This window comes from Phycomyces blakesleeanus (genome assembly GCF_001638985.1).
Source record: "Phycomyces blakesleeanus NRRL 1555(-) unplaced genomic scaffold PHYBLscaffold_4, whole genome shotgun sequence".
NCBI classification, from domain to species: Eukaryota; Fungi; Mucoromycota; class Mucoromycetes; order Mucorales; family Phycomycetaceae; genus Phycomyces; species Phycomyces blakesleeanus.
In genome coordinates, this window is record NW_017265137.1 from 2,957,907 (window position 1) to 2,983,127 (window position 25,221).

The window sequence follows — 25,221 nt, forward strand, 5'->3', positions numbered from 1 at the left end:
GGAAAAACATCTTTAATGTCTCTTTGATATACTGGTACACATATGACCGCTTAGCTATCAAAGCACCCGATGACAATGATTTCATCAATTGACAACCACAAGACGAGTGTGCACCAAGCTTCACAAAATCACTTTGAGAAGGAGCAGATACACTTTCTTTATACACCTTGTGGCAATCCTGACACACAACAAATTTCTTTACGCCTTTGGTCATGGCTGAGAAACCTGTCATGCGCTGTAGACTAGGAAGGCTCAAGGGAAGTTAGAAATCCTGCTCGTAAATCGTCAAGAGTTTGTTGATGAACTCAATCAAGACAACAGCACTCTTGTTGACCACATAGCGGGAAGCAAACATTACCACAAATGTAGCAATGAACCTGTGCACTGAGTTCTCTGGAATATTGGGGGTTGCAAAAGGATCTAGTGTAAAAATTGCAAAAAAAAATTAACACCCCTCTTTTTTTCAGATTTTCATTTTTCAATTTCTTAGTAGTGGAGCACCAACCTTCATCAACAAATTCCTCGACTTCAATCTCAACAACATCTTCATCATCTTCTTTGCTTTCTTTGCTATTACTGCTTTCATCATCACCACTACTCTCCTCATCATTACCACTCTCATCACTATTGCTTTCACTGTTGTGAATCTCTTCATTCTCAACCAAAACATTATCATTGTCAGACATTGGGGCTTCTTCCCAAACAGGTGAGCTGGTCTGACCATACGCCTCTTCTGTGATTCTGGATTGATGGGTTGGAATAGCTATATATAGAATATATTTCTTAGTTAAGCTCTATTATTTTTGTTCAAATTAATATTTTCTACGTTCAACATCAACCTCCATCGCATTTCTTTGGGAAGAAGATTCTATTAAAGAATGTTATTTTTTTTAACTGCAAAAAAAACCAAATAAAATCTAATACAATAATACTACAAACTGCATACCACTTTCACATCTTATAGCATCTAATCTTGCTCTTTTGTTATGGTGCTGAGCAGTTCTTCTGGCAACAAAACTATAGCCTAGTTCGTTCTGACTACATCCAGCACAATAGCACTTTTCATTGTAAAGTTAGGGGATTGAGGACATGGTGTCTTTTGTTTTGTTTTTGAATGTTAAGAGAAAAAGGAAACAAGTGCTACATATACTTTATTTACTATGGCCTTTATAATAATAATAAAAATTAATCTTTGTACTAGTTATATCCAAGCCAATAGAATACAACAAAACTGCATTTTCAATATGAACATAAGAAAACCCTGCTGAGATGAAAATTGGCTCCACATTTTCCATTGTTATCAGGTAACTGTGCACATTGGAATTTCCCCCTTTTTTCCAGTGTAAGACATATTATTGTAGCTATTCTTTTAGCCAGAAATCAATTATCATTTTGTATAAATAGTCAAAAAATATATTTAATAAATAGCATCTTTATTCTTATCTAAAAACTCTTCTTAAAAACTTAACGATCCTCAGTGGTATTGATTCTGCAACTTAGTTACAAGTGCCAGAAAAGAATTACCAGATCGAGACTTGACAGGGTTATCAATGTTGTCGTGTTTAATTTTTGGGATACAAGTTCTAGTGACTTGTTATTACAAAAGAAGCAGGAATTAGAATGATTATTCATCAGTTTGTAATTTTAGAAATTTGTAATCAGTTTATAATAATTTGTAATATTACTAGACACTACTTGAGTGTAGTCAAAGATGAATAATCATTTCAAAAAACTATATAAGATAACCCAAATCAAATAATAAAAATCATCTTTTTATCCTCTCTCTTATTTGCTTACTCCTGTGTTATTACAGCTTGACCAATTTGGCTACGTTTACAGTGAATTAGAAGATAGCCTAGATCAGGAACAGCAATGTCAACTCTGACAGATTTGTCAAGTCTCGATCTGGCATTTCTTTTCTGGCACTTGTAACTAAGTCGCAGAATCAATACCACTGGGGATTGTTAAGTTTTTAAGAATAGCTATGATAATATGTCTTAGATGATGGTTATCTAGTAATATCTCTACAAGTATATTCCTCATCTCCAACATCTAAAAAATAGACAAAAGACCAATTGGCGAAGTCAAGATCTTTTATCCTAAAAAGTCAACCATTACTAGTTGCTTATAACTTCTGATTTTGGTCACCGATGTCAACTCTGACAGATTTATCAAAATAATGTGTCATTCCCGATCTGGGTTGGTCTTCCTTTTACTATAACAAAGTCAAAAGGTCAAACCCACTGGGGATCAAGGAGTATACATAAAATCAAAGAGAAGATAAAAGATACCTTTTATTAATATGAATTGAATTGTCTTATATAGTTTTCTAAACTAATACTGCACATTATCCATAGTAGTTATTATTTATATTTAATTAAAGAAATAGTCATTATACTGCGGTTAATGCTCAGGAAGATATTACTGTGCATAAAGAAGTACTGCAGTTGTCGTTCCTGATCTGGGATGGTCTTCCTTTTACTATAGCAAAGTCAAAAGGTCAAACCCACTGGGGATCGGAGAGTATATGTAAAATCGAAGAGAGGATAAAAGGTACTTTTTATTGATAGGAATTGAAATGTCTTATATAGTTTTCTAAACTAATACTGCGCATTATCCGCAGTAAACTATTATACTCTATTTAATTACAAGAGAAGTCCTTTCACTGTGATTGATGCTCAGAAGATGTTACTGTGGTTAATCTTTACAAGACATTACTGCAGTTCATTATCTATGAGATATCTTTGACACACAGAACTGCTGCGGTCAATTATCCCGATTTCTCGGATTCATCAAAATAATGTCCGACAAATACCTGCCAATAAAAACCTCTCAACTAACTCAAAAAACGTTATTTCCGGCTTACCAGATTCGAACTAGTGACCTAAGGATTACATTACATTACAGTCCTCCGCTCTACCAACTGAGCTAAAGCCGGAACTTCTCTTTCATATAAGCTTTATTGCTTTAAAATTTTGAGTTTTTTATAGTTTGCATCCATACAATTCTATCATCAATCCATCCTAAATATTGCTTCAACCATTGCATCTATTGTCAAACACAACGCATCTACCCTTCCCACCACCGCATCCATTGTCAAAAAATTTTTTCTATCGTTCCTGCCACTTTATCACCAATTTTCACTTTTTCTCTGCCAATTGCTACCATCTCAAGATCATTGCCAAACATGTTACAATTATTGCCTGCTAATTGCATGCAAAGTCTGTCAGCTGAACTTGTGACGTTTTTAACCAGTATGCAGTCACAGTTCAATGCACTTAACAAACGTACAACATATTTGGAATCACTTGCTGCTGAAAATGTGCAATTGCATGCTCAATTAGCTAATGTCCGGCAGGAGAATGCTGATCTTCAATCTCAATTGTTGCAAAACAATGTGACTGGTTCTGTTTCCAGCTCTGCTTCTCTTCCTGCACCCCAGTCAACTGCAGATCTTGGAACTGCTGCCTTCACTTGGGCCACCAAAACAAGCTTGATTTTGTCAGCCAAGATACCTTGAGTTCCTTCTGCTCACCAGGTTGCTGCCTCTCAAAGACTGTTCTCTGACAAAACTGGTTCTGATGGTTTTGAATATGTTTATATTCCTTGCTCACGTTGTATTATGCACAGTGAAGTGCACCACTCTCTCCACACTCTTGGTGTTGACACTGGTCGCCTGTTAGATATTAACTTTCCTGCTTGTAAGGTGATTGGCGTTCTTGTCCATGTGCAGTATCTTAAGGAATTTAAATCTCAATTAGCTAGTGCTAAGGTCTCTCTTGTCAACAACTTTAATCCACTTGATCCTAAAAATGTTGCTGATCCCAAGTTTGCCAACTTGTCTGTCTCTGGTCTTGAAACCCAGGCTTTGGTTCTCCAAAATGCCCACTGTCTCTAAGCTCTCAAGTTTTTGCGTTCTCACTTGATTCTGCCAGTTGCTCACTTCTTTGTCTAGTCAGAATGGATTGGACTTGAGGAAATTCCTGCCCAACCAGTAGCTGAGCACTTTGGTAATGCTCCAAATAAAAAATGTGCTCTTGATGCTCTCACTGCTATGATAGAATGAATGATCTTTCAATAGAATCATAGAATGTCAATGGACTTCAACCTCGTGCAATCAAAGACGTGCTCAACTACTGTCAATCTCTTCATATGCTGTTTATCATCAAAACATGGCTTCTATCCCCAGCCCGTCTTCCAACTTCATGATCTCAATATCATCTCTATGGATCTCGTGTTGCTGGCAACTACTGTGGATCAATGGGAGTGTCATTGTTAGTCTTTTCTTCATGTCCTTATGCTGTCACTCAAATACCTATGCCCAACAACTATGCTCTTGCTGTCAAGATAGGCACTCTTCAACTTATATGCCTTTACTTACCACCCTCTATGCCCACTCATGAAGCTCTTGATATTCTCTCAGCCATTCCTTTGACTGATGATACTATTATATGTGGCGATTTTAATGCACACCTTGGTTCAGTAACTGGTGACTATGCATCTAACCCTTGTGGTGTAGCTTTAGAGCAATGGCTTGAAGAACAATCTTTAACTGTCCTCAATGGAGTTTTCTCACCATGCACACCCACATACATTTCATTTTGTAACGAAGTTGAAATCAGCAGCATCATTGACCTTTTCATCACCAACACTAACTTCGCCAACCCTTCTTTACACATTGCAACCAAACTATCTTTAGGCTCTGATCACTGACTTCTCTCACTTTCCTTTACTTATGATCTGCAACACTCACCACCAGCACCTCCACCTATGCGCCAAACTTGGAATCTGTCACGTCTTTATGAAGATAATGTCAGATCATTATATGTCACCACCTTTGTCACCAAATCCGCCCCCCTTCTCACTATACTGCAAGACCTTGTCCAGAATCCGCCAACCCTATGTCCACCCATTGATGCTCTTACTAACTCTTTCAATGCACTCATGTATGACTCTCTTAGTAGCTCAATTGGTTCTCACCCCCCTTGCCCCTCACATTGGAAATCGTTTTGGACCCCTGCATTGCAAGCTGCAGCCGACCATAGAGATGGTTGTTACAAGCAATGGCGTTGAGCTTGTGGCATTGACAAGATCAATTGGTGGAGCCGGCACCAGCATGCACACAAGGAGTTTCGTCAGCAAGTTCAGACAGCAAAGCATTTGTCTTGGCATGCTTTTTGTCGCTCAATGAACTCGGATTTCAACAAGGCCACATCTAAGATAAAGCAGTTGAAACGGCACAGACAACCACAACACACATTTCAGCATGATGATGGCCCAACAGTCGCAGCAACAGTTATGTGTGACCATCTTGCATCTGTCTATAGTGGACATATTCTTCCTGACATTCGACCTTCACCACCACCACTCAACACCTCTCTCATGCCTTTTGCCTCTGTTGACTCCCCATTCATCTCATCAGTGGTGGAGACCTTCATGCAATTTATGCCTAACCGCAAGGTGCCGGGTCCTGACCACATCCATGCAGAAATGCTAAAGCTCATTTGGTCTCACATCTCACCTCTTCTTGCCTGTCTCTTTACTATCTGCTGGCAATGGTCATACACCCCTTCTCTCTGGCGCCATGCCCAAGTGTTTCCAATCTTTAAGAAGGGAGACCCTTTGAATACAGCAAACTACTGTCCCATCTCCCTTACTTCTGTGGTGCGCAAGTTGTTTGAGATGTGCGTAGCTCCTGAGTTGCATAAGTTCTCTCCTCCTCTGGATGTTGCCCAAGGTAGATTTCGTCTTTGCTGTGGTGCTCTTGACCAAGCTCTCTGTCTGCATGACCTGATGAAAGCTCATTTTCATCGTCATCACCACTATCCAATTGTTGCTTTCTTGGATATTAAAGCTGCCTATGACACTGTGGATAGACGTGTCATTTGGAATGCCCTTGTCAGATGATCCATATCACCTGCTCTTCTTGGACTTTTGGTCAACATGTTTGATGATGTGTCTATCTCTGTTCTTCTTGGCAATTTCTCCTCACATTCATTTTCACCAAAAACAGGCGTGCTTCAAGGTTCAGTTCTCAGGCTGCATCTATACTCTATTTACATCAACTCCCTGCCAGCTCTTCTTTGCTCAGTTGCATCTCCTCTCACTTCTACCCATGTGCCATCATCGTCTCCCTCCTCATTAGATGCATACCAGTCTCTTCTTGCTCCTCCAGATGTGAATGGCTACCAGCATGCAGTCTCATCAATGCCAATAAATACACTTCTTTTTGCTGATGATGTGGCAATATTTGGTTCTGCTCATGACGTTCAGGCTATGCTCCATTTGGCTGCCCAACACTCATTTACTCTTGGTTTTTGTTAGAGTCCATCTAAATGTACTATCATTTACCCTCCTTCTCGTTCTGCAAACCATCCAGATCTATCTCTATATGATGAGATTCTTCCTGCAGTGGAGGAATTTATATATCTTGGTGTTCTCTTTTGCAATAAAGGTATTCATGAGCCTTCTATTGTCACTCATCATCGTTCTGGAGTCCTGGCAACCATGGCAATGCTGAATGCAGTTGGAGTATGCTGGTCTGGATTCTCTCTGCTTCTCAGCTCTCGTCTGTATAGGACCTTTATCAGACCAAAATTTGAATATGGATTGGCTATTCTCCCTCTGAAAAGAACTGATACTATCCAGCTTGAGAAGATCCAAGATAAATGTTTGTGCATAATAGTTGGTGGGCACCAAACCTCATCTACCACTGTTCTCAAGCATATGTGTCTCCTTCCTAGTATGAGTTTTTGAGCTGATGTGCTGATAACCAAGTTTTGTATCCGTGCTCACTACCTTCCCTCTGGCTGCCTCTTGTCTCTTCTTCACCATCATTACTCTCAGTCCTCATCACTTGTCACTCTTTGTCATAATACTCTCCTTCAAAGCATTCCTATTGACTTAAATGTTCATAGTAGCAAAGCTCTGAAACGTCACTTTGAGACCTTCTGAAAATTCAAAACTGATGAGCTTCGATTGTCTTCAAACCAAGTCTTATTCTTAGCATGCCGCCCTCTTTTGGAAGTAGATCCTATTCTGTTCTTGCCTGCAACTAGGGTGGAACGTAGCCGCCTTGTCCGCTGGAGAATGGGTTGGTTGCCTGGCACTCCTAAGGATTGCCCTTGTGGTACTGACCATACCTCACGTTGTCATCTTGCTGTCTGCTCTTTGGTTTCTGCCCATTTGTTGGCCTGTCTTCCTATTCCATCTGATCAAAACTGTAATCCAATTGATTTTGCTATTACTGCTCTCCCAAATTCTAGTCAGGCTCCTTGCCCCTCTTATTGGGTAGCCCTACTTACTATTCTCTGGCATTTTGATAAGCTTTGTAATCCTGATGGTGACTACACTCATGAAACTCACTTTGGTACTCTTTGGGCTGAACTTAGCTAGTTTCCTTTCTTCTTCTTTTTCATTTTCATTTTCATTTTTTTTATTTTTTTTTCTTTCCTATCTAATTTTCTTTCACTTTTTATCTTTTCACACATAAACGGCTGCTTGCTTGAACTCCTATCTCCTCCCTTTCACTGTTACAGCATTTTTATACAGCTACAAAGTGGAGAGTAGGGTACAACTTTCAGCTTATTAGTGTTAGTTCTCTTCTTCTCTTTCTATTTTTTGTCTTTTTGTGATCCTTTTGGACTTTTTTTGCTTTTTCTTTTGTACTTGAGATGCTATATGATCTATAGATTGCCAGCAACATATCTCTTTAATAAAACATAATCTTTAACCTGAGCTAAAGCTGGGGATCTCTCTGACACAAGTGTTGTAGAATATTCTAGCATCGACCAAAAACATATATTTGTTTGATGTGACGTCAACTTATAGACAGACTATTAAGTTATGGACAGTGCAAAGTCGTAACTCCATCTCCAGACACAACAAAATCCGATTTCTTAGATTTATTTTCTCTCTCTCTCTTTTTCCTTTTTTCTTGCTATTAACATTTAAATTCCCGCTGGACTTTAAATGCTTTTCCCCTTTTTTCTATTTTTTTCTTGATTTTTATTTCCTTTTTAGCTTGCTCCCCTTTGCATTGCACTTGTTTCTTTACACTTCTTGATATTACTTCTTTAGTATGCTTCCCGAGAGTTCATATTTTTTAGTAGTTTGATTATTTTTATTTTTGATTATTTTTGATTATTTCTTTTTGTGATTATGCCCAAAGACCTGTACACTCTTCTAAATAATCATCATTTAGTATAAGATGTATCTAGATTGTCACCTTGTACGCAGTTGTCAATTAGTATATAAGAGAAACATTTTTATCCCAATAAAATTCATTCAGTTTCCCTCTATATTTCTTTTGAACATCATCACTGAGCTCGAGCTATTGTCCTGTGAGAAATATTAAGTTGCACACTGCTAGAATTTACAAGTACAGTCTCACCATTTGTCTGCTTGTCTGCTTGTCTGCTTGTCTGTTTGTCTGTTTGTCTGTTTGTCTGTTTGTTCGTTGTCTGTTTGTCTGCCTGCCTGTTTATCCATTTATCTATTTGTCTGCTTGTCCATTGTCTGTTTGTCTGTTTGTCTGTTTGTCTACTTGTTCGTTTGTCCATTTGTCCATTTGTCTATCTATCTGTTATCCATATATCTGTTTCTATCTATTTCAAGTCCTGTTTATTGTCTAAATTCCTTCTTGTTGGATTGTCCTGAGCGAAATCACAAGAATATATTATATTTCTGACCAGTTGCACCACACACCATAACTCAACACGTGTCATCTCTTTCACATAAGCTAACGTTACACAAGACATAACAAAAAAAGTGGTTGTATCCATATAAAAGCTTCATCAATCCGTTCTACATCTTGTTCAAAACGATATATCCATTGTCAAAAACATTGCATCTATTACCACCGTTGCCTTATCTATCAGCAGAAAAAATTTCAGCCGATTCCAACAACTTTTCATTTTTGCAATCTCAAATGTCAACATTGCTGCCATCCTCTGTCATGCAGGGAATGTCACCCGATCTCGCCTCATTTCTGGGGAACATGCGGACCCAATTCATGTCACTGCAACAATGCACCAATGAACTTGAATCAATTGGTGTGACTAATGCTAGATTAACTGCTCAATTAGTTAATGCGGAAAAGCTAATTGCTGATCTCAGATCTCAATTAGCATCTCAGGGCAATTACCCAATTACAACAAATGCATCAACATCATCTGCACCAACCACACCCAAGGAGCCTGGCACTGAGGTTTCTACATGGGCTACCACTGCTGCTGCTGCTCACAACTCTGTTGTTGTTCCTACTGCACTTTCAGTTCGCAAGACTCCAAGACCTCCTTCTGTTTGCCGAGTTGCTGCTTCTGCTAGAATGTTTGCCATTCCCACTGGTCCCAAAGGATATCAATATGTGTATATCCCACGTTCATGCCGTCTCACACATAGAGAAGTTCGCAACTCTTTGAAAACACTTGGTGTTGATACTGGCCGCATCTTGGATATCAATTTTTCTGCCAAGGATGTAGTTGGCATCCTAGTTCACAACCAGTATGCTGAGAAATTCCAGACCACTCTGACCACAGTTGCCATTGAGATCTTAGACGCGTTTGACCCTTTAGATCCCAAAAACATTGCAGATCCCAAATATAAGTCTCTTTCTGATTCAGAGCTAGAAGAAGTTGCTGCTGAGCTTCATTCTGATCGTTGTCTGAAGGCTCTCAAGTACCTTCGTCCTTATGTTGCTGTTCCAGTTGGTCATTTCTTTTGTGATCAAGGCTGGATCTCTAAGGAAGATATTCCTGTTCATTCTGTTTCTGGTCTTGGTGCTGGTATTCATGATTTCCAATCACCATCTCGTCGTACATCTATTGCAATGTCTGAATGAGTGAAATCTCATTAGGACTTTGGAATGCTAATGGTCTGCAGCCTCGTGCAATTTATGATGTTCTTCAACACTGTCACTCTTTACATATGCTTTTTATCACTGAAATATGGCTTCTCCCCCCATCTTGTCTCCCCACTTCTTGGTCCCAGATTCATCTTTATGGTTCACCTGTAGCTGGCAACTACAGAGGTTCTATGGGTGTTTCTGTTCTTATTTCTCCATTCTGTCCTTATCTTGTCACTCAGATTCTTATGTCATCTAACTATGCTTTGGCCATCAAGATTGGTTCCCTCAGAATTGTATGCCTGTACTTACTGCCCACTATGTCCACCCATGATGCTCTTGCAGTTCTCTCATCCATTCCTTTGACCAATGACACTATCATATGTGGTAATTTTAATTCACATTTGGGTTCACTTACTGGTTACTATGCTACTAACACTCGAGGTCTTGCTCTTTGCCAATGGTTAGAAGAACGTGCTCTTACTTTTGTCAATGGCCAGCTCTCACCATGCACATCTACATTCATTTCATTCCGCCAAAATGTGGAGATAAGCAGTATCATTGATCTGTTTATCACTAATATGTCCCTCACCAATGCCACTCTCAACATTCATACCAACCTCTCACTCAACTGTGACCACCGTCTGCTTTCACTTTCATTTACATATGCTATCAATCCAACATCACATGCACCACCACCATCTCGCAAAACATGAAACCTCTCACATCTTCAAGAACCTGATGTTCTCAAACTATATGCTCACACATTTGTCACTAATTCTGCCAACCTCAAATCCACTTTGCAATCGACCTTCAAACACCCTCCTTCCTCACGTCTACCAATTGATGCACTAACTGATGAATTCAACTCACTCATTTACAATTCTTTAAGTAGCTCAATTGGCAACCGTCCTCCCCATCCTTCCCACTGGAAAAAATTGTGGAATTCAGCACTCCAAGCAGCTGCAGAGCACCGCAATTTCTGCTACAAGAAATGGCGCCGTGCATGTGGCATAGACAAAATCCATTGGTGGGATAAGCATCTCAAAGCGCAGGCAGAATTCCGACATCAAGTTCAATCATCTAAGTGCCAATCATGGCATGCTTTTTGCAGATCACTAGAGCACGACTTCTCAAAGGCAACATCCAAAATCAAGCAACTTAAACAACAACGTCAACCTCAGCATGTGTTTCAACACAGTGATGGACCAGCAACAGCAGCAACAATTATGTGTGAGCATCTTGCATCTGTATACAGTGGCAGTATCCTCCCAGATCAGCGCCCTCCTCCTCCTCATCTTCACAGCAACAGTCTGCCTTTTGCCTCTGCCAACTCGCCATTTGTTTCTTCTGTGATAGAGGGATGCATGCAATTTATGCCTAACTGCAAGGCACCAGGCCCAGATCACATCAGAGCAGAAATGTTAAAAGCCATTCGTCGACAAATTGCTCCCATACTCTCTCTCTTATTCACTATCTGTTGGCAATAGTCATATGTACCTGTTCTTTGGCGTCAGGCACAAGTTTTTCCGATGTACAAAAAGGGTGACCCTTCTCAAGCATCTAATTATAGACCAATTTCATTGACATCAGTTATCAGAAAACTAATGGAAATGTGTCTTGCTCCTGCTCTGCATAAGCTCTCACCACCTTTAGATGTTGCTCAAGGAGGCTTCCGTCCTAGACGTGGTGCATTAGACCAAGCTCTCTGTTTACATGACCTCATGAAAGCCCATTTTCACCGTCATTATCATTATCCAGTTGTAGCATTCTTAGACATAAAAGCTGCCTATGATACAGTAGATCGCAGAATCATTTGGGATGTTCTTGCTCAACGTCAGACACCACCTGCTTTGCTTAGACTTATCAATATGTTTGATGATGTCTCTATATCTGTTCTTCTTGGCAACTTTTCTTCTCATGCATTCACACCAACCACAGGCGTCCTTCAAGGTTCAGTTCTCAGTCCGCATTTATATTCCATTTACATCAACTCCCTGCCGCCTTTACTTCGCACAGTTGCATCATCTCTCACCTCTATGCATGTTCCATCCACTTCTCCTTCCTCCTTAGATGCATACAACTCTCTTCTTGCTCCATCAGATGTGAATGGATTTGGATATATTCAGTTGCCCATAGCCATCAACAGTCTTCTCTTTGCTGATAGTGTTGCAATATTTGGCTCTGCCTCTGCTATTCAGCTCATGCTTGATCTTGCAGCTCAACACTCATATAAACTTGGTTATCGTTGGAGCCCTTCAAAATGTGCTATCATTTACCCACCGTCACGCTCATCAAATCATATAAACTTGACACTATATGATGAAGTCGTTCCTGCAGTCCAAGAATTTGTTTACCTGGGTATCCCATTCCACAACAAAGGCATTTGTAAAGCTTCTATTGTGTCTCACCATTGTGCTGGTGCTCTTGCCACAATAGCAACACTTAATTCTGTTGGTGCATGTCATTCTGGTTTTTCTTTACTCCTTAGCTCAAGGCTTTACAAGACATTTGTCTGACCCAAATTTGAGTATGGCCTAGCTATTTGTGCTCTTCTCAAGAAAGACTACATAATTCTTGAATGGATCCAGGATAAGTGCCTGCGTATGATTGTTGGTGGACATGCTACCTCTTCTACTATGGTTCTAAAACATATATGTAACTTGCCTCAGATGCATTTTCGTGCCAATATTCTTATCACCAAATTTTGTATTCGAGCACATTCTCTTCCTTCTGGTTGTTTGCTTTCTTTGCTTCATCAACATCATCCACAAGTTTCTACACTTCGATCTTTGGCATTAAACTTTCTTCTTCATAGTATTCCTGATAATATTAACTGCACTAGCCAAACACAACTTACAAAACACTTTGAATCCTTCAGACAGAACTTATTCAATCAATTTCGCTTGTCCACTACTCAGGTTTTGATACATACATGCTGCCCGGTATTGGAAGTTGACCCAATATTGTTTCTTCCAGCAACACGCACTGAACGTAGCCTTCTGATTCGTTGGTGCATGAGTTGGTTGCCTGGTAAACCAAAGGAATGTGCATGCAGCTCAGATCATACATCACGACGTCATCTTCAATTCTGTACCTCAATTCCACCACAATTAATTGCCAAGCTTCCAATACCACCAACCTTTGAGGACAATATCATTGACTTTGCTATATCGGCATTGCCAATCTCATCTGCCAATCCCTGCCCCCTATATTAGAAAGCTCTGCTCACTATTCTCTGGCATATTGATATTCTCTGCAATCCAAATGGTGATTACACACATGAAACAGATCATGGTTCTCTTTGGCACTAGCTATAATAGTTTAATCTCTGTTTTCTTTTCCTTCTCTTCTTCTTATTTTTGTCTTTTCATTTATGAAATGTTTCTAGATCTGCAACTCTGTCTCCTCCCTTTCACTGTTACACCTTTTTACACAGCTGCAAAGTGGAGATCAGGCTCAGTCTTTTAGCTTAGTATTGTTTATTTCCCTTCTTCTATTCATTTTTTTGTCTTTTGTAATCCTTTTGGACTTTTTTTATCTTTTTCTTTTGTACCTGGAAGGCTATATGATCTATAGATTGCCAGCAATATCTCCTTTAATAAAAATAATCTTTAACCTGAGCTAAAGCTGGGTTGTTGCTTTGTTACATGTGTTGTGGGCAGGTACGGCGTTTGGCCATGTCGTGGTGTCTAGTACTGGAAGGTCAGTCTGCTCGGTGGGTTTGTCCGGCGGTTTGTTGTGACGTGTTGTCCCAGTTATGAGAGGCTGACGTCAACGGTTTGTTGATGTGATGCTGTGCCCTTGGTGGTAAGAGGAGAATTTTTCCGTGCACAGGAAAAATCTCGTTTCCATTCCCTGTTCCTTCTACACACAATACTTTTTCCTTTTCCCTTGTTAATATATTCGTCTATATTGTACTCATTCGAAATCATGGTTCCCCATGCTAGTAACATTCCTCTTCTACAATGCACATAATTCATCTTGCCAACATCTCCGTGCAACATCAGTACCTTTATTATTATATTTTTACCATATTTTTATTCATATATTTTATTCTTGCTGTATCAATTATTCATTATTCTATTTTTACTATCTTTATTTTTCCGAACTTCTATTATCAACTTAAAATCTTGTCAACTATAAAAAGAGAAGCAAACTCAACTCAATAAAGGAGGCATTCAGTTTCAGTATCTTTTTCTTGTTTTCTTCTCTTTGCGGTCTATACCATCTTGCAACATAACATATCGGTTCCTTGGTTTTAGGAAGGTTGTTTGTTGGTTTTGGTCTCCTCATCAGTTATTACTTTTCTGTTTTGTCATTCTCTTTTCATATACCTTTCTCTCCCTCTTAATTTTAACAACGATTCTATTAATTGTTCTCTCTTTTCTTACCTGTTAACTATTGCTGCTTGCCACCTTTTGCTGTATCCATCTTCTGTTCTATTCTATTATAATTGTATTTTATTTGCCAAGTGATCTATTACAATCTACAACAAACCTAACACATCACGCATCAGCTTACTTAGTACAGTAGGTAAACCTTTGTACTCCAAATGAAAAGATCGCGGGTTCAACCTCTGGAAGCTACACATTTATCTGGGTCTATACACCTGGTTCCCTCCTTTGACCTTACTGTCATGGTGTTGCGTCAAAAGCGCTAATGCCTGAGTGCAGCTGCTGTCCTACTGTCTTTCCTGTCTCCGCAAGCCATTGGTTCTTCTGTCTCCTGTCCCATTGAGTTTTGCTGACATTCTTGTCTGATCTTGTCTGGTATTGGTGCCCTTTGCTGGCTGCAATTCACGATGTCTGTCATAGGCTTAATAAAGCATGTTCTCTTCCTATTTAAGACTTTGTCAAAGAATTAGCTTATAGTCAACAATAATTTTTTCTCCTATCATTTCTCTTCATGTAATAGCTTTCTCAATTATGTTCTGATCACAGCTATATAATCTGTAGATTGCCAGCATTACATGATATAATAGAAATAATCTTTAACCTGAGCTAAAGCCGGATAGTTGCTTTTGACACATGTGTTCTAAACAAGTGCAGCGTTGGCCAGTTTCTGGTGGTGAACATTGGACAGTGGGTTCTTCCAGTGGTTTGGTCTGGTGGTGAGCCGTGATGGGTGGTACCAGACTCTTGGACATTGATGTCAATGGTGAGTCGACCAAGTGACGTGTCTTGAGGGACAGGAGTGGTCCCCCCAGGTTCTTGGGAAATCTTGTTTCCATACCCCTTATACCATATCTACTTATTTCCTTGCACACCAAGTTTAAATTACTTGGGGGGTCAACTTTTTTATGTCACAAAGGGCTTTAAATTATAAGGATGTGGCTTTTTCATATAGAGATTTTGCAAGGTGGCTTTTGTTAAAACATTTTTTTTGCTATGTTTTATTTTCTTCTCTTATCTTTATTTTAATTATATATACTCTCCTAATACGAGCTCACCAATGTCCAACACTATATTCAACCTTTCAAATGTGCAGAATGCTTTAGTCAACTCACCTACAAAAGGAATAAAAATGCTTCCTTTGGATGTTGTAGTAAAAGTAAAAGCAAGTGAATGGGAGCAATACCTTGACCGCATTCAATCACTTTGTTCAACAAAGTGGAATAAATGTAGAAAACTTTGTGCAAGAGAATTAATATATGGAGAGACAAAAAAATGTCACCAAGCAGGATTTTATATATCAGATAGAAATGTTTGTCTTGCTCAGAAAGACACTAAGCTTTATTATTGCGAAGCCACTATTTTCATCAAGCAATACGTCAACAACCCTGAAGTAGTTTTAATTTGTATGACCAATAATCATACCAACCATGTTCCTGACAACACTTCTGAAATTAGAACATTGCCTTTATCTTCTGAGGCCATCAAAATTATTGAGGATCAGTTAAAAGGGGGCAGCACCTATAGAAATACTAGAATTTCAGTTTTGAAACAAATTGAAGAGTGGGGTATAAGCATTAGAAAGCCCAATTATGAAGACATCTATAACAGAATGAGAAAGATGTGTGAATAATACTATAAGAGAGAAGTCATTTAAAAAGTATTAAATGAAAAATATAGATGAAGAATATACTGTATAAGTTCCACTCTGATGAAAATAAGTCTCTGGATATTTGGATGCATGAGAAGTTACCATCACAGAACTATTGTATCTTTACTGGCAATCTTTCTGCATACAGCAACAATGCACAGAATTTTGCATTTGGATTTCCATCACCATCTCAAATGATGCTAATGAGAATTTACCAGTCATTTTGTCTTGATACAACATACAACATCTCTGCACGCAACATTGAAATATTATACTCACTTGTTACTCATCATCCTGATACTGGAAAAGGTTCTCCTGTTGCATACATGATTATAAACAATCATAGTATTAGTTCTATTAATCAATGACTTGTACATCTTTGCGAGAAAAGCTGTTTCACTCCCTTATACACTCACAATCAAAAACGTTTCAACCCCTGCAAAAAATGCCTAAAAAAATCGAAAAATAAAAATAAAAACATTGTTTTCTCTCAATATTATTAATCAAATCCAACATGCAAGACGCAAATTCATCAGAAAACACCCATGGATCATATGAAAAGGCCAATCCCTATAAATACAGATGTATTATGTACATGTATTTAGCAAATTACGGGGCGACCCAGATTTCATTGGTGGTTGGCATGAGTCTGTCAACTGTCAAGTACATCGTTAAGAGAGTGGACAAGACAGGATCGCCTGAGTCAAGAAAAGGGTCCAGACAACCTAGAAAGATTGATGAGAGGACAGAAAGACACCTTGTTCAAATAGTTTGTAAGGACCCCTTTGCCTCATTTTCTAGGCTAAGGGCTTCCTTAAAGAACATGGAGGTATTTGTCTGCAGAAAGACAATAATCAGTTTTCTGAAGCGTTTGGGCTTCAGATCATATATCGCAGCTCACAAGCCAGCTTTAACCAAAAGCCACAAGAAAAGAAGGCTGGAATGGGCCCGTGAGCATGTGAATTGGACAGATGACCAGTGAAGAGGTGTAGTGTGGTCAGATGAATCATGGTTCACAGTTGAGGGTAATGATGGAGGAGCTAGAGCTATCAGGAAAGTCAGCAAAAGGTTCAAGAAAAAAAATATCATCAAAGAAACCAAGTGAGGGAAGGGTAGTGTGATGATCTAGAGCTGTTTCTGGGCCAGTGGTTTTGGCCCTTTGGTGTTCCTAGATGGTAACGCAAACCAAGATCAATACGTAAACACTTTGGCTCAGAACTTCCTCCCTTGGTTCCAAAATCTTTCGTGGGAACAAAACAGGAGCTTTGTGTTCCAAGAGGATAACGCCAGCTGTCATACTGGGTTGTACTTGAGGTGGTGGAAAGATAGCCATGAGATCCGAGGTTTTGACTACTGACCCACTCAAAGCCTGGATCTCAACTCTATTGAGCATCTCTGGTGGGCTCTCAAGAGGCGCATGAGTGATGAGAGGGCCAGTATTAACAATGTTGAAGATCTGAAGGTTGTAATGCAAAGAGAGTGGTGAAGGATAGGTCTCGAACTTTCATCAACTTTGGCTGGAAGCATGCAGCATCGATGCCAGGCTGTAATTGAGGCCAAAGGAGATCATACGAAGTATTGATCTTTTATTTTTTTCTATATTTCAATAATAAACATATATATAATCTTTTATTTGAAGTTTGAATACTTTAGCTTTTATTACTGAGGAGCAGTTGCATGTTGAATACATGCCATGATTTCTCTCATGCATTTTTTGGGCTCAGAGATCGAAACGTTTTTGATTGTGACTGTATATTACTATCGATTGTAGTATTGCTGAAGTTAATGCAATTACAGCAGCATTGCCACAGACCATCATCCATTTCTGCAAGTTTCATATTTTGCATATCTGACAGCATAATTTAGACAGCAAAATAAAGCTTGATGCTTCATACACATCAGAACAACTTAGCAAATACAAGTATGAGCTCAATGTCAATCTCAAAAATATACTTATTGAATCAGATGAGGATGAATTTTTGAAAAAATCCAGGAGTTTAGGCTTTGTATACAAAGTCAGCAACAATTCCTGGCTTATTTCAAACATAAATTGATTGGAACAGAAGAATTGTTGAGAAGATAGGGAAGGCCATATGTTGCAAATGACCACCAAAGATATTTGGCAAACAATTATATCGAATCGTGACACAACCAATTGAAAACAATATACTTTGGCCGTACTCACATAAGACGATTGGACCATCTTGTCTTTATTTTGACAAACTATGTGGAGTTCTTTTATGATGAAGAAGTGGAACGAATCCACATACAAAATGAACAAATGGGTCCAATTGAAAATGAACTTGCTCAACACTTGTGAAGTTTTATAGAATAAAATCAACAGTAAAAAAGATTGAGACGTATATAAGAATACTTTGAGACTGTATATAGATTGTCTTTATTAAAGAATACAAAGTTGTCCTTTTTATATCAAAACACGATCTGCTTTGTCAGTCACATCTTAATTTCTTAAGTCTGAGTTCATTTAGATATTAGAGAGCTGGTACTGCTATGTTTATAATTTAATCTAATTGCAGTGTTCTCATATTAACTCAGTGCTTACTGAGCTGTCATAATTACAGTACTTACTATAATTAATTATTGGTCTTATTGATTTACCATAAGTAAAATAAATAAATTATTCATTTGTTCTTATAATAATAGCTGTTTTACTATAATAATAGGAATATGTTCTTAGATGTAATAAATCCAATAACCAAGTGTCTGGATCACCACAGCACTCTTTTTCTGTCAATACCATACAAGATGACATGCTCCCTTTCATGATCATTAATTCTCTTAATGAGATTGGCAATAGCATGGAGAACTCTAATGGCAAGTGGACAGTAAAGTCATTTACAGGTGAAACACAATAGTATCAGGTTAATGTATCAAACAATCTGATACAAAATTGCACTTGTTCCAATTTTGCTTCACGTCAAATTCCCTGTAAACATGCACATCTCCTAAAGAGATTTATTGGTCTAGACTTTGCGTATACAGTTCAAAGGGAAAACAACCACCTCCAACTGCAAAGATTGCTTGCATCTGAGCATGAAGTGGCAGTTGTTAATGAGAAAGTTGAAAATGAAACAAACACAGTTGTTGTAAGTGGTAGAAACAATTCTGTTTGGTTGCAAAGAATCATAGCCCAAAATACAACACTTCATCATCAAAGAGAAGACTTAGAGCAGTTGATGAATGTTCCAGAAATTGATGAAGCCGAATTACAAGTGATTAGTGATTTACTTGGGGAAGCAATGAATTGTATAGACACTTTTAGAAATGCAAACTCTTCCTGCTTTAGAAATCATAATACACAAAGATAATAAAAAAATTACAATTATGTTCTATAATAATATGTTTTGATAAAAAGAAAAAAAAATCTAAAAAAAAAACATTAAGATTCCAAAAGAAACAACAAAAGTAAAAGCTGTCACTGCTTCTACACATCCTTATAATTTAAAGCCCCTAGCAACATAAAAAAAGTAGATCCCCCAAGTAATTTAAACTCGGCGCACAAGGAAATAAGTAGGTACCTTATACCCAAACCCCCAATTTCATTCTGTTTCTTAAATAATTAGAATATCTATCTACATCATCACCTCAGAAATACCTGTCACCCACTAAAAATTATACTTCTTTCCCCTAATTTTATACACTTCTTTCTCGCTGATATTTATTTACAATATTTTTTATTACATTTTTATTAGACTTCATTATTATACTATTATTCTATTTTTTTACTTTACTTTACTACACTGTTATTATATTATTACTTTACTTCTATTCTATCTCACTATATTTTTACTTTACCTTTATTCAATTACTATATTTTTACTATACTTTTATTTTATCCTCTCTATACTTTTCTATTCCACTTCTACTATCAACACCAGTTACATATAGTAAAATGTTTTACTTGACTTTCTTTTATTTCCCTCAAAAAATTATTTTAACCAAACATTTTTGTTTATAAAAGAAACAACTTTTTTAATCAATAAAATTATCATTCTATCCTTGATCTTATTTATTTTTGTCTGTTATTATCATTATTCTTCATTTATACACAGTGTCTTTGTTCTTTGGAGTGTTGTCTGTCGATCTTGATATATTTGGTTTCTCTGTTTTCTCTTTTCTGTCTGTCTCAAACTTTGTTGTGGTCACAATTTCCATTTTTATTTTCTCCCTATTTTTTCTACCTGTCTGCCACCAATTCTTACCTGTCAAATTACCTATTCGCTTCTATTCTTATTGTATTCTTCTTCTTGTATTTCATAATTCATATTACATTTATTTGCTAAGTGATACTGTTACAATTCACACATCAAATTGAAGGTCGTGCTAAGGAATTCTTTTTCCATTTTTTTAAACTTATCTTACTCAAACTGTGCTGTGGAATATGCCTCCTTCTTCTTCTCCTGCTCCCATGAGAGAACGAAAATCATCCAACATCTCCAAGTACCTCTTGGCTTCGGAAATGTTTGTCAGTGGCCCAAACGGCGAGTCTCTTTCCTGGTTACTGCATATGAATCAACTAAAGAAAGGTGTTGGTATGACCAATGAAGAAGCAATTCTGGTAGCAGCCACTCACTTCTATGGCATGGCTGCCAAGTGGTGGGCCATCCATGAGGCCAAAGTCACGACGTGGGAAGTCTTCTTAGAGGGGTTCAAGAAGCAGTTTGCCTCCCAGCAGATGGAAGACGTCTGGTGGACCGAAATCGACAAGACAAGGCAAAGCATGGGACAAAGCATTGGTGAGGTAGCTCTCCACCTGCAAGAGCTTTTTGGTCTAGTCGCTTTGGCCAATGAGGCCCAGAAAATCTGGATTTTATTGAAAGCTCTCCGTCTGGAGATCACTTATGAGGTGGAGAAGTCTGGTCTTTCTTGCTTCTGAGACGAGTTGGTTCGTTGGGCCACTAAGGTGGAGGTGGTCAAAGAGAAGTATTGTCGTTCTGGTTTGTGCCCAGTCCCTGAGTTTGGTCACTTCTCCAGACAAGGTTTGGTGTCCAAGAACTCCTTCGTGGAGGATGCCCTCTCTGAGCTCATTCAAGAATTCAAATCTATAAAGATCCATTTGGTTAACACTCGTCATTACCTTCCTCAAGCTTCTAGTTCTTCTGGATTTGGTTTGCCTGGCTTTGGTAGTTCTGGTGCTGGTGGTTCTGGTTCTGGCTTTGGTGGTTCTTGTCCTGGTGGTTTTTGTCCTGGTGGTTCTGGTGGGTTCTCTGGTTCTGATCCTCAAACTTATCATTGTTTCTGGTGCAGGGAAGAGGGTCATATCAAACCCAATTGCACCAAGCGTTTGAACAAGGACAACGATTTGGGAAAAGGTCAAGGGCGTCAGTAAGTTTTGCTGATGCCCGTAATCAACCTAAGGTGTCTGTCTCTAAGGACACTGCTGTCAACATAGTTGAGACCGCTCTGGTGTAGGCTGCTGAACTTGCTAGGGTGGTTGACTCATCGTCTTTTAAAGGTCCATACACTTGTAACAAAGGAAAGGCTGTTGAAAAAACAGTACCATTACACACTCTCTCAAACACGCTTCTGCTGCTTCAACAGCACTTATATGCACAGGGTCAGCTTAACACTTTCCCTACCAACAATACCTATATGACTTCAGCTTCTGATCTCTCTCCTCCTGTTCATTCTTCCCCTTTGGCCCCCAAGCCCCATCATTTGCGTCCGCCTCCGAGAGAACTCCCAGTACACATCAGTCACAAAGATGTCTGGGAGAGACTGAAGAGCGTGGACGCCAGTCTTTCTCTGGCCAATTGGCTTCTCTTAGACAAGTGTGCGTCCAAGGACGTCAAGGACAGCTTGCGTTTCTTATCCGGCTGGAAGCAGAAGGTTGTTGCCTCTGGGGTGAACATGGTCCATCACCAAGAGGAATCGTCAGACGGCGAGTCTTTTTATTCAGACGATTGGGAAACCCAGTCCCTGGAGACCGATGCAGCAAACCTGAATTCCAATAGCAAGCTCAATGGATATGACAGCAATGACACAGTCTACAACTATCACTACAACTATAAAGACTTTGCGTCAAGTTAACCTCTGCACTGGAAAAAAGTAGGAAAATACTGACATGTATATATGGGCAAATGGTACTGGAATAACGTGATATATCATAGTTGATATTCTTTTCCACTAGGTTTTAAGGTCATCTAGCACTGTATGTGTGAGACTTACAAACACTACAGTATATGTAAATGGGGGGTTTCTCAAGTAAGGTTTGGTAGCACTTTTGATATACTTGTTATGCTTAATAAATAAATAGAAATATTTAAAACTATGGATTTATCTCAGTATTCTTGACATAGAACAGGAAAGATCAAATACGGATTATGTCATATATATTGCTCTAATGGTTTATCTGTACTACATCTCATCTTTACTGACCACCTTTACTGACCATCTATACTGACAGTTCTTTAAAACCTCAAATCAACAACAACAAAAAAATACATCTTTAAAATTATGGACCAGTTATATATTTTTTATTTATTTGGTTTCCCATTCTTATTAGGCTGGTAATGTTTTACACTTTTATTTTTATTGGAAAGAATAGAATGTTTCTAGGTTTCAAATCTAATAAAGCTATTTTATATCCCCAGCTACTTTTTGCTCAGCCGGCTTGTTATATTTGGGATGAAAATTTTTCTACAAAAAACAAATACTTGAAGAAAATGAGGTGCACGTTACCTTTTTTTAGGGGTAAGATCAGTACCATTTGAGAATAGATAAAGCATTAGTGATGGGAGTGCGTGCGTGTTTTATACTGAAAATTTTATGTACTAATTAATACTTACATTGGAAATACCCAGTATAAATGGACAAAGAAATAAAACATTTACAGTAAAGCATGGGATTATGATTTCTTTGACTATAAAATAATAGGAAAGAATTAATTTTTGTGAATTGCATGATAAAATAATTGATTTACACACCAAAGGCAAAGGATTTTTTTGCAGACCAAGATATTATCTGTAAAGCAATAATATCATCTCTACTAGAGAATATACATTAATATACAGTATAAATAATATTATTGTATGTATAGAAGTAAATAAAGGCTTACCATGGCAATGACAATAGCATGAGATAGAAGTTCTTGAGGCATGGCACATTCATAAGAGGGATGTTCATCTATAATAGAAATTATATTCAGTTAGATAAATATTAAAAAGAAATATATTAAAATAAAATAAAATATTACTATGTCAATATCTGTGTTTGATTGTAGAGAGTATTTTTGGCGATGTGGCCTATGTTAAAGAAAGAAAAAAGTCAGAATGATTGTATGGAATGATAGCATAAAGTATATTTACTAACCCTGGCTAATCTGGATGACTGTTGTGAAGATGGCGCATCAGAATGAAATGAAAAGTGAGTTTCTATGATATTAAAATATATTGTTATTTTTTAGCTATATATAAAAAAGTATATATTTCTTTTAAAACAAAGAAAGTGCCTTACCATAAAACCTTGCGAGTGTAAAAAGTGAAGAGAGAGAAACAGAGAGAATACCTATGACAGACAAAAAAATTAATTCTTTTGTTCTTTGTAAAGAAGTATTTTGAACCAAAAACAATCTTACCAGAAAAATTTGCAAATATAACAAGAATTGAAAAGAGAGAGAAAAGAGGGAAATAACAAAAAACAAATAAAAAAAGCAAAAAAAAAATCTTAAAAAAAAAGAAAAAAGTGTGTTTAAAACAAAAGACTAAAATGATTTCATCAAGTCCCAAAGCAATATGAAAACCAATTTACATCCCAGTCATTACAAGAAGTATTAATAGAGATTGTTATATTAAATATATTTTGAATATATATAATAACCATACCTTTCATATAATATACTTTCCCTTGCTCTTACTCTCTTGCTACTTACTACATTTATACTCTCAAATAAACACACTTGTTCTAACAATTCAAGTATGTAAGCTTGATACAATTTACTTTTAATTTAATTTAAATAAATTTAATTGTAGAATGACAGCAATAATAATAATATAATCTGAAACTAATCACTATAATGTTTCATTTTATTATATTCTGTAGACAATGACTAACATAAGACGTGAATGCACAATTGCCTTTCGTCCTGTTGAGACTACCAATCAGCAGCTTATGAAAATACTTTCTACTGTGAGAGTGGATATGTCTACCATAAAAGGACAAATCGGCAATGTTGAGCAAACTCTGACCAACATGAATGGCAGAATTGGCGTTCTTGCCACCACCAGCACCAACACCATCAGTGCCATAGATAGTTTGGCCAGAGCTCCCCTTGCTGCTCCTGTGAGAGCCGAACTCACTGTTGCTGCACCTGTTGTCATCTCCAACCATGAGCCTACCTGTGAAGAATCTAATGCAGTTTATGTGAGTAACATATTATAAAATATTTTATTAATTCATTTTCTCATGATTTATTTATCAGGCACATATTCACAACCCTATGTAGAAACCCAAGCTTAGCTTGAGAACGCCAGAAAATATCCTGGCCAACAACCTCAAGCCCAGATGGGATACAAATGTTCCTTTCAACAAATCTCCTGACAGAGAGATAGCCGAGAGACTTCTTTCTAACCTTGAGTGCAGGTTTGGTTCCTCTAGTATGAGATGGAGTGACCTCCAAAAGAGGTTGCACACCAACTTCACTAGTAGAACCTGTTGTGAGAGAATGTCTGACAATGAGATAGTAGAAACAAACACTCTTACACAAAGAGCAGCCCATGCAGATGATGTGAGTATTATGCTAATATATATAGTTTATAGTTGAAAATTAAAATTAAAAATAACAAATTAACAAAACTTATTACTAGAATAAGTGTTACCATATACTGGCATACAAAGACAATAAGGAGACCATTGATCTTGTATTGCTCAGAGACTGTGCCAACACTCTCCAAAAAGCAGTAATGTCAGATGGAGAGTCTGCCAATGAAATGGACGAGGATGGCATAAAACATGTCATTCATATTATACAACCGGGCTGGAGAAGCGATGAGGTAGATTAATTTGGAGTAATACTTTTGTATTGGTATATTATTATATTGAGTGAATTATTAACAAATATATTTCAGTGCAACCGTTTCATTGCACTTGTTGACACTTATGCTGTCCAGGCTATGGGGTCAAGTGCTAATCAAAGGATTCATAGGATCACTACTAGTGTGTCCAACTCAGCAGTCCCAAATAATATTAGCTCCAATTTTCCTCGGTGGGCTCTTAGAGACGGGCTCTGAATAAAAAAAATGTTTCTTTCTTTTTATCTACGTATTACTTTTTACATACAAAATACTATCAATATATATAGGGAATTTGTTCTG

At 37.8% G+C, this 25,221-nt stretch overlaps 14 protein-coding genes and 1 non-coding gene across 15 annotated transcripts; 10 read left to right on the plus strand and 5 right to left on the minus strand.

Annotated features, from left to right (window-relative positions):
• Positions 1 to 262: 262 nt before the first annotated feature.
• On the minus strand, positions 263 to 1,295 carry PHYBLDRAFT_164994 (hypothetical protein; the record flags this gene model as incomplete). Its single annotated transcript, XM_018435129.1, has 4 exons — positions 263 to 420; positions 506 to 763; positions 1,160 to 1,165; positions 1,199 to 1,295. The coding sequence occupies 4 exons, from the start codon at positions 1,293 to 1,295 to the stop codon at positions 263 to 265; spliced, it is 519 nt and encodes a 172-aa protein (XP_018296160.1).
• A 577-nt stretch (positions 1,296 to 1,872) lies between these two features.
• On the plus strand, positions 1,873 to 3,898 carry PHYBLDRAFT_164995 (hypothetical protein; the record flags this gene model as incomplete). The annotated part of the gene is made up of 4 exons (XM_018435130.1): positions 1,873 to 1,928; positions 2,384 to 2,529; positions 2,991 to 3,501; positions 3,631 to 3,898. 4 exons carry the CDS (start codon positions 1,873 to 1,875, stop codon positions 3,896 to 3,898), a joined length of 981 nt encoding a protein of 326 aa, XP_018296161.1.
• PHYBLDRAFT_t69 lies at positions 2,857 to 2,938 on the minus strand. The gene has a single exon. It is a non-coding gene; the product is annotated as a tRNA-Tyr (tRNA).
• A 419-nt stretch (positions 3,899 to 4,317) lies between the features above and the next one.
• Positions 4,318 to 4,713, plus strand: PHYBLDRAFT_141987 (hypothetical protein; the record flags this gene model as incomplete). Its single annotated transcript, XM_018430719.1, has 1 exon — positions 4,318 to 4,713. The coding sequence occupies one exon, from the start codon at positions 4,318 to 4,320 to the stop codon at positions 4,711 to 4,713; it is 396 nt and encodes a 131-aa protein (XP_018296162.1).
• Positions 4,714 to 4,770: 57 nt separating this feature from the next.
• PHYBLDRAFT_141988 (hypothetical protein) lies at positions 4,771 to 5,073 on the plus strand (the record flags this gene model as incomplete). The annotated part of the gene is made up of 1 exon (XM_018430720.1): positions 4,771 to 5,073. One exon carries the CDS (start codon positions 4,771 to 4,773, stop codon positions 5,071 to 5,073), a length of 303 nt encoding a protein of 100 aa, XP_018296163.1.
• Positions 5,074 to 5,943: 870 nt separating this feature from the next.
• PHYBLDRAFT_141990 (hypothetical protein) lies at positions 5,944 to 7,395 on the plus strand (the record flags this gene model as incomplete). Its single annotated transcript, XM_018430721.1, has 4 exons — positions 5,944 to 6,313; positions 6,380 to 6,714; positions 6,778 to 6,916; positions 7,007 to 7,395. 4 exons carry the CDS (start codon positions 5,944 to 5,946, stop codon positions 7,393 to 7,395), a joined length of 1,233 nt encoding a protein of 410 aa, XP_018296164.1.
• A 1,534-nt stretch (positions 7,396 to 8,929) lies between these two features.
• On the plus strand, positions 8,930 to 13,062 carry PHYBLDRAFT_164998 (hypothetical protein; the record flags this gene model as incomplete). The annotated part of the gene is made up of 4 exons (XM_018435131.1): positions 8,930 to 9,815; positions 9,857 to 10,486; positions 10,580 to 11,281; positions 12,386 to 13,062. The coding sequence occupies 4 exons, from the start codon at positions 8,930 to 8,932 to the stop codon at positions 13,060 to 13,062; spliced, it is 2,895 nt and encodes a 964-aa protein (XP_018296165.1).
• Positions 13,063 to 13,468: 406 nt separating this feature from the next.
• PHYBLDRAFT_141993 (hypothetical protein) lies at positions 13,469 to 13,851 on the minus strand (the record flags this gene model as incomplete). Its single annotated transcript, XM_018430722.1, has 2 exons — positions 13,469 to 13,555; positions 13,618 to 13,851. 2 exons carry the CDS (start codon positions 13,849 to 13,851, stop codon positions 13,469 to 13,471), a joined length of 321 nt encoding a protein of 106 aa, XP_018296166.1.
• A 630-nt stretch (positions 13,852 to 14,481) lies between these two features.
• PHYBLDRAFT_164999 (hypothetical protein) lies at positions 14,482 to 15,077 on the minus strand (the record flags this gene model as incomplete). The annotated part of the gene is made up of 2 exons (XM_018435132.1): positions 14,482 to 14,636; positions 14,843 to 15,077. The coding sequence occupies 2 exons, from the start codon at positions 15,075 to 15,077 to the stop codon at positions 14,482 to 14,484; spliced, it is 390 nt and encodes a 129-aa protein (XP_018296167.1).
• A 221-nt stretch (positions 15,078 to 15,298) lies between these two features.
• On the plus strand, positions 15,299 to 16,257 carry PHYBLDRAFT_165000 (hypothetical protein; the record flags this gene model as incomplete). Its single annotated transcript, XM_018435133.1, has 2 exons — positions 15,299 to 15,781; positions 15,919 to 16,257. 2 exons carry the CDS (start codon positions 15,299 to 15,301, stop codon positions 16,255 to 16,257), a joined length of 822 nt encoding a protein of 273 aa, XP_018296168.1.
• A 146-nt stretch (positions 16,258 to 16,403) lies between these two features.
• PHYBLDRAFT_73588 (Homeodomain-like DNA binding domain-containing transcription factor) lies at positions 16,404 to 17,246 on the plus strand (the record flags this gene model as incomplete). Its single annotated transcript, XM_018442884.1, has 2 exons — positions 16,404 to 16,718; positions 17,019 to 17,246. The coding sequence occupies 2 exons, from the start codon at positions 16,404 to 16,406 to the stop codon at positions 17,244 to 17,246; spliced, it is 543 nt and encodes a 180-aa protein (XP_018296169.1).
• Positions 17,247 to 18,660: 1,414 nt separating this feature from the next.
• PHYBLDRAFT_73587 (hypothetical protein) lies at positions 18,661 to 19,218 on the plus strand (the record flags this gene model as incomplete). Its single annotated transcript, XM_018442883.1, has 2 exons — positions 18,661 to 18,751; positions 18,893 to 19,218. The coding sequence occupies 2 exons, from the start codon at positions 18,661 to 18,663 to the stop codon at positions 19,216 to 19,218; spliced, it is 417 nt and encodes a 138-aa protein (XP_018296170.1).
• Positions 19,219 to 20,291: 1,073 nt separating this feature from the next.
• Positions 20,292 to 21,940, plus strand: PHYBLDRAFT_141998 (hypothetical protein; the record flags this gene model as incomplete). Its single annotated transcript, XM_018430723.1, has 3 exons — positions 20,292 to 20,756; positions 20,814 to 21,235; positions 21,340 to 21,940. The coding sequence occupies 3 exons, from the start codon at positions 20,292 to 20,294 to the stop codon at positions 21,938 to 21,940; spliced, it is 1,488 nt and encodes a 495-aa protein (XP_018296171.1).
• Positions 21,941 to 22,486: 546 nt separating this feature from the next.
• PHYBLDRAFT_165003 (hypothetical protein) lies at positions 22,487 to 23,740 on the minus strand (the record flags this gene model as incomplete). The annotated part of the gene is made up of 6 exons (XM_018435134.1): positions 22,487 to 22,549; positions 22,699 to 22,772; positions 22,837 to 22,898; positions 22,968 to 23,035; positions 23,222 to 23,283; positions 23,734 to 23,740. The coding sequence occupies 6 exons, from the start codon at positions 23,738 to 23,740 to the stop codon at positions 22,487 to 22,489; spliced, it is 336 nt and encodes a 111-aa protein (XP_018296172.1).
• Positions 23,741 to 23,953: 213 nt separating this feature from the next.
• PHYBLDRAFT_141999 (hypothetical protein) lies at positions 23,954 to 25,137 on the plus strand (the record flags this gene model as incomplete). Its single annotated transcript, XM_018430724.1, has 4 exons — positions 23,954 to 24,271; positions 24,354 to 24,635; positions 24,715 to 24,900; positions 24,976 to 25,137. 4 exons carry the CDS (start codon positions 23,954 to 23,956, stop codon positions 25,135 to 25,137), a joined length of 948 nt encoding a protein of 315 aa, XP_018296173.1.
• Between the last annotated feature and the right edge of the window lie 84 nt (positions 25,138 to 25,221).